The 7662-nt window shown below is 42.7% G+C and overlaps 1 protein-coding gene across 1 annotated transcript in view; it reads right to left on the minus strand.

The window, feature by feature from the left end:
• Window positions 1-6829, minus strand: part of kptn (kaptin (actin binding protein)) — a 15427-nt gene extending 8598 nt beyond the window's left edge. The window contains exons 1-6 of the mRNA XM_017713885.2: window positions 6499-6829; window positions 4678-4760; window positions 4061-4145; window positions 2563-2617; window positions 1029-1107; window positions 301-374 (exon numbers count right to left, since the gene is read on the minus strand). Coding sequence (XP_017569374.1) covers window positions 301-374; window positions 1029-1107; window positions 2563-2617; window positions 4061-4145; window positions 4678-4760; window positions 6499-6709 — 587 coding nt within the window. The 5' untranslated portion in view covers window positions 6710-6829. The remainder of the gene's footprint in view (window positions 1-300; window positions 375-1028; window positions 1108-2562; window positions 2618-4060; window positions 4146-4677; window positions 4761-6498) is intronic.
• Window positions 6830-7662: the final 833 nt, after the last annotated feature.

A 7662-nucleotide genomic window follows, 5' to 3' on the forward strand; every position in this document is an offset into this window, starting at 1 on the left:
GGATCCAATCGTTATGAACCCGCATGAGAATCTCTGGAGAAATGGTCACAAGCCTTCACGATGCGGTGCTGAAGGAGGTGTTTGTTGCGGATTGTCTCAGCATACACAATTTGTTTGAGATGACCCCAGACAATTCAATAATAAAATAAAAAATAAAATGAAACAAAACAGTGTCCTGTCACTTTTGACTCACCCTATATTATATACACACACACACACACACACACACACACACACACACACACACACACTTTTGCCTTCAGACTTCAGCAAATTCATGAGCACTTTCAGTTTACTCACTTGCTTGGCAACTCCTTTAGTTCAGGGAAGAACCTCTCCACTGGCTGCTCCTCAAACTGGTGCAGGGAGGCATTCTACCAATCAGAGTGAGGGAGAGAGATGGGAGTCACGGTAGTTACTGAAAAATTAGCCCCAGTATGTAATGAGGCTGGGAGTCTAAATGGGTTACAGGAAAAGCTTGGCTAAAAAATCTAATTTACACAATTTTCCTCTGACCCCAAATGTAGCTGATCAGGCAGACCACGTCCGGTCTCCAAATCCGGCTTTACTAGGTCTACGACACTAACGCTGCTAACAGACGCTAGAAGTCAATAGTCACCTAAACAATTTCTAGGAATTAATCCACAAAACTTTAACCCACTGAAGCTGCATCCAGAAATCTGGGGCGTAATCTGTAGTGTCCATATGCGCAATGTGGGTGCACTGGAAATAAAGTCAGATTCAAAATTCAGCCCTAATCACAGCTACACAGTGAAGTGTAGTTCATTATGACAGATCACAGAATCCTAAACCACATCAACACGATGAGGAACCACAAAAAACGAGGTTACTATAGACTTGGTGTTCGTTAGCCACGTTATCCTAGAAGCTTTAACGCTAAAGTAAAGAAGCAAAACTTGGACACACTAAACATGTTGATCGATGACACCTGGGCCAAATGGAGAACTGTGCACATTCGATTCTTAGCCAAAATGCTCCTTTAAAGTAGGAACACATGGGGCTCGTACCTCTTTGTAGAGGTGAATGCGCTGGTCGTGTCCACTGAGCAGAAACACAGTCTCTCTCTGACCCTCTCCGAACTGCAACCTGTAAAACACACCAAACATACACAACACAGTCACTGCAGACAAACAGTACACGGAAAAAGTGTGTGTGAGATTATTTTATGCACACACACACACACGCCACTTTATTAGGTACACCTTGCTAGTAAAGGGTTGGACCCTCTTTTGCCTTCAGAATTCAACAAGGTGTTGGAAATGTTCCTCAGAGATTCTGGTTGGTTATTTGAGTTCCTGTTTCCTTTCTATCATCTGGAACCAGTCTGCCCATTCTCCTCTGACCTCTCACATCAACAAGGCATTTCCGTCCACACAACTGACCGCTCACTGGATATTTCCTATCGCGGCCAAGTAACCATGGATCACTGAATAAGGAGAACGTTCAGTCGCCCATCGCTGAATATTGTGGTCATTTGATGAACTTCTTAACTTTTAGACGTATAACAACGAACATAGGATAACGGCACTGTTTAAAGCAGAAACCTTTGCTTTAGAAGTACTTTTGGGCACCAAATCACCACCGCAAGTCTTATTTAGCACCAATCCAGCGGTGACATCTTCTCACACTGGGGCTGAATCTCAAACGGCACCCTGCTCCCTACATAGTGCACTGCATAGGACTTTAAATACTGGATCCTGCAGCCCAACAGAGCAAAGAAACAGCTAAGAAATAGTCATTTGGGATTCAGACACATCCACACTTGATAAATGACGCACTATTTGGCTGCAGATGCTAGAACTTTCACAGTTGGCACACTATTTAGGGAGCAGTTTTAGGCTGTGTTGAAAATACTGAAAAATGACATAAATGGAGATAAAAGGTTCCGACAGCAGCGAATATATATCACAATGCAATTATTTATTCATATGGCTTTGAATTTAAACTGCAAAATGCACCAAGTAACCCTTTCACTAGTTCTAGTCATGACTGATGGCTGATGGTCGATGACATGGGGCAAAAACATTACCATACATGATTCTACCATGATACCGTGACACATGAATACAACACTTATTACTCAATATTTCACTATATCCAGCTAAACAGGTCTAACTACACTTTCCTTATAAAGAAACTTGCAGTTGTTCAGTGTTGATACGGTACGCTCAGAAATGCATATTATCATGATAATAATAAAATACCATCATATAGCTCACCTCTACCCGACAGCGCCAAGTAAAATCAACAATCCATTCCATCACACTCAACATCGAACTAAACCAATGCCCATCACCACACGTCTATCATACAACTGGAAAATGTATGACAGAGCTTGATTAATAAAGTGTGCAGTCCATGTAAACAAACAGACTTCTAAATGCTTTCATTCTATAAGATGAGTTATTATTTGTGTAGTAATTCTTTGTGAGTGAACAGACTTATTAAAATGCAGGTCCCCATCGTTGTGTATATGATCTACATACATACTCTAACTGCAAATATCCACAGTCTAGATTTGATTTTACAGTGTTTACTCACTCGGTGTGGTAGAGCTGGAAGGGGGTGAACTGCAGCTCCAGGTTGAGGCAGCTCTCTGTGAAGAACATCAGCAGTTACTCTTATTCCGAACCACTCAATCACTGCTCTGCCGTGACTCCATACCAGTCCTTAGGGGCCACGAGACACTCCACGTATTTGCTCTAATTCAGGCCACAACACACCTGTACCAGGAGCACCTGAATCCCCTAACGCTGTGGACCATTCCTCTCGTTTGATGGGCGTCAGAAGTGTAACCCAGTCAGCAGCAGTGTGTAAATAAACTAATCAATTCTAACTGATTATAATAAAGTTCTCTGCAAATGTAGCCGCTTGTTACATCCTAGGACGTATTATGTAATGTTATTAGGATCCAAGCACGCAGGAACTGCTCAGATTTTTCTTATTATCAATCTTTTTCTCCTGAAAAATATGTTGTGGAGAAAAGACCACAAGTGCTAGAACCTTGAAGCTTATGTGGGTAGGTGTACTTTGTGTTTAGGCAACAAATATTACCCTGAATGGCCAAAAGGGGGCGCTAGAGAGCCGAAACACATTTTGCCTCATAACTACTAGCACCAAAAAGAGTTCTTCTATCGTTACAAGCTTAACATTGTAACAACAGCAGAACCCTTGTTGGTGCTATACAGAAGCCTTTTTTATTAGTGATAGTTATTAATCCCACAATGAGGAAGTGAAACCTCCGCCGTGAAGTGAAACAACACATACACACTACTGAGCACACACGCTAGGGGGCAGTGAGCACACTTGCCCGGAGCGGTGGGCAGCCCTATCCACGGCGCCTGGGGAGCAATTGGGGGTTAGGTGTCTTGCTCAAAGACACCTCAGTCAAAGTACTGTCGGCACTGGGGATCGAACTGGCAACCTTCCGGTCACAGGGCCGGTTCCCTAACCTCCAGCCCACAAAACACTTTTGTGATGCAAAGAACCTGTTAATCCTGCAAAGGGTGCTTTGAGTGTTCATGGTTCTATTCAGAACTAGTCTTTAATAAAGAACTCTGGAAGAACCATCTTTAAGAGTGTAGAGATCTACCCTCCTTCAGGCTTTATCCCCATCCCTAATCGAGCCCACCATGGGGGCATTTCACAAAGCAAGATTTCTCTGCTCAGCCAAACTTAAAAGTCCAATAAGAAAACAGTCGATGGGCATTCCTACTGGACAGTCCTCAACACCGAGCTTAACTTTCCTGGATAACCAGATATCCTGCTTTGTGAAAGACCCCCGGATCCATCTAATGACTGTCTTTAGAAGGTCTTGTTTAGCTGACGGAGGTGTTAGATTTGGGTTGAGAGTGTAACCTACAGGAAGGTAGATCTCCAGGAGGACAGCTGGTGACCACTGGACCTGGTCTGTAATTACAGAACTACAAAATGCACTAACATGATCAGTGGACTAGAAAAAAAAACATGAAAATATAAAAACCCAGCCTCCAGTTCCTGCCTCCAACATATCAGAGCATTTCTGATGTGCAAGACTCACGTGCAATGGACTCCAGATTGAACTCTGACCCCGGCTCATAGTCACAGTAGATGTTCAGAAACGGAGTGGCCTTATCTCCTGAGTCCTGAGAGAGAGACAGAGAGAAAGAGTGACAGAGAGAGAGAGAGAGAGAGAGAGAGAGAGAGAGAGAGAGAGAGAGAGAGAGAGAGAGAGAGAGAGAGAGAGAGAGAGAGAGAGAACAGAAAGAGAAAGAAAGAAATACAGACAGAGAGAGAGACAGACAGAGAGAGAGATAGACAGAGAGATAGACAGAGCGAGAGAGAGACAGAGAGAGAGAGAGAGACAGAGAGAGAGAGAGAGACAGAGAGAGAGAGAACAGAAAGAGAAAGAAAGAAATACAGACAGAGAGAGACAGACAGAGAGTGAGATAGAGAGAGAGAGAGAGAGAGAGAGAGAGAGAGAGAGAGAGAGAGAGAGAGAGAGAAAAAGACAAAGAGAAAGAGAGAGAGAGAGAAAGAGAGATAGACAGAGAGAGAGAGAGAGAGATGGGGGGGGGGGGCGTGGTAAAGGTTAAAGAAAAGACAGAAACTCGGCCAGAGTCCTGATTTGAACCACTCCTTGCTCAAGATGTTCAGCGTGACGCCTCCAAAGCTCACCTTGATGAAAGTGATGCCCACCACCAGACCTCTGTTAGGGGGAGACTTGTTGAACGCATCAATGGAGACAATCTCAGCATCAACTGTGTGGAAAAAGCAAACGGCCGTTTTGTCTCCTTTGCACCAAAATGCAGAACTGCGTTTCACCAAAATGTCTTTAGAGACCACCAGTGGTTCCAAAAGACACTGCGTCATGTTCTTCATAACTTAGATATTTCATAAGCTCCATTCAGAAGCTGGGCGTCATATGAGGCTGTAACTCTTCTCTCCAGTCAAACAGACGGTGAATTCGTTTTAAATAAAAGAAGCTGAACTCAATGTTTATTCTACTGAAAGTCGACCCGTTTCTCCACAAATCTGGGCTATAAACTTTAAACAGACGGCGTCACTTCAGTGACCTGCTCTGTAAAAATGATTTTAATAAAACAACACAAAGATTTTTGGCCCTCAGCAGTAAATTGTAAGCATATAGCGATGTGTTTACGATCATAAATACATGTTCTGTTCATTTGAAGGGGCTTTTACCAAAAATAAATAAATCAATAAATCAAAATTGACATTTATTTCATGCATATATATGCAAATACACCCTGGAATACAAGGCTAAATGTGCCTTTGTTCTTAATGACATACTTAAGAAAAAATATATAAATAAACTTTTTTCCAAATACTTCAAGAATTTTCATCATTTCTTCCTCAACTTCCCTCTAAGGAACAGTTATAAGAACCAGCATATATTCTTGGAAAAACGTATTGGGCCTCATTCACCAAATCGACGGAGTTCCCCTTTAAGACTGGTTGGTGACTGAGGCCCATTCCTCTGAACATCACAGGGCTCAAGTTTTTTCACGAAGCCATGCAATAATAACAATGCAGCAGTTCGGATCAACACACTCGATCCGGCACTAAGACGCTGATCCAGACCATGAATACTAGAATCCAGAACATGAAGTACATACTCTACATACTAAAGTATATTTTGGTTTTAAAGCACAATTTATTTTCTCTCCCACGTTTTATGGTCAAAGTGGACGTACCAATTATATCACTTCTGCATCAAGTTAAGTGATGCTTTGTTAATCACACAAACAGGGAAATTCCACCTCCGCATTTAACCCATCCGTGAAGTGAAACACCACATACACACTAGTCAATACACACACACACACTAGGGGGCAGTGAGCACAGTTGCCCAGAGCAGTGGGCAGCCGTATGCATGGCGCCCGGGGGAAATTTCTGAACACTTCACTCCTTGAGATGTAAACAGAGTCATTCAAAGCGGTTTGACGTGAATTGCGTCACTGTAGAAAAAATCAGGGCCTGATTTCTTTACAGTGGTGGTGGGAACCAGGGGCCACCGTGTCTACAACACAAATACAGCCGTTTTATTTACTATCCACAGCCACCAGTGAACCTAACCGTGTCTTCCGAGTTTTATATGTAATGTTGATCAGTCATAAGTCTGAAAAAAGAAGCTTTCTTGGAGGGACTACTTTACCTTACAATGCCCTGTATGCAGCCCTTCTGCCATGAACGGATTAAAATACATTTTAAGCCAAAACTTTGTCACAAAACTGTAATAAAACGATGAGACAGACATCAGGCAGCACGCATCCAGCCACTCGATGTGCAGCTTGCAGTGAGGCAGCTTTCAGAGGCAGTAAACTGGTCAGACGTCTGGTTCCTATCATCACCACTGTGATCAGTTCTGACTCAGTGTCTCTACAGCAGAGCATCTCACACCAGACCAGCCTGAATGGCTTTGTTTACACGCCAAACGCTTAATTATGCAGGATGGTGACTCGACTGGCTCTTGGTTACCTGGTATGTAGGTGAACTGCACCTCTTTGGCCACAGGTCTGATCTTCTGCTGCAGGTCCTGGTATCTGAAGCACACCACTTTGCCTTTGAGCGTCGCGGCGAGCAGCTCCTGATCTCCGGCCTGGCAGAGCCCGTACATGTTACTCTGCGAGGGAAAGCGGCTAAAGCTGTCCTCGGCAAACGGACACGAGCCCTTCATATCGGGCAGCATCGCCACACAAATGAAAAAAACACGTAGACGATATGAAAGAAGGAGAAAAGCGACTGTTTCACTGCATATCTCACTCCGACGGTTGAGCCATGAGGCGCTCAGACGACCAAAACATCCGGATTTCAGGGGCGGGTTCTAAACGGGAAACCAATCAACGGCGGCGCTCGGTGTTTCTGACAAATCAGAAGGTTCCGAACAGCGCGGCGTCAGAACGCTGCGTTCTGATTGGCCAGCGTGCTGCGGACGCGTTCCAAACCGTCAGCGAGGCTGTGTCTCAAATGGAACCCAGAAGTGAAGTACCCCAGTATGGGCATCAAGCGGACTCGGGTTCCTCTAAATCGCTCGCTGTTCATCACCGCCGCAAATGTTCAGAGCAAAAGCCACAGCGCCTTTTGAGAGATTGTCCTCTCATCATTGTGTTTATTGTACGAGGCGTTTTAGGGCCACGGTTAAAAAATTAATAAAATTAAAAAAAAAGTAAAAAATAGACTTCGAGAAAAAAGTCGCAATATTTCGAGAAAAAAGTGGTAATAAAATTCGTAATATTTCGAGAAAATTCGTAATATTTCGAAAAATAAATCCTAAGAAAAGTCGTAATATTTCGAGAAAAAAGTCAAACGTTTCGAGATAAAAGTAATATTTTGAAAAAAAAGTCATAAGAAAAAATTTTATAAAAGTGGTAATAAAAGTCATAATATATCGAGGAAAAGTTGCACTATTTCAAGAAAAAAATCGTAATATTTCGAGATAAAAAGTCTTAATATTTTGAGAAAAAAGTCGTACTATTTAGAGAAAAAAAAGTTGTAATAAAAATCGCAATATTTAGAGAAAATTCATAATATTTCGAGATAAAAGTCAGACAGACAGACAGACAGACAGACAGACAGACAGACAGACAGACAGATAGATAGATAGATAGATAGATAGATAGATAGATAGATAGATAGATAGAT

Source organism: Pygocentrus nattereri, chromosome 23 (genome assembly GCF_015220715.1).
Source record: "Pygocentrus nattereri isolate fPygNat1 chromosome 23, fPygNat1.pri, whole genome shotgun sequence".
In the NCBI taxonomy this organism is placed as follows: Eukaryota; Metazoa; Chordata; class Actinopteri; order Characiformes; family Serrasalmidae; genus Pygocentrus; species Pygocentrus nattereri.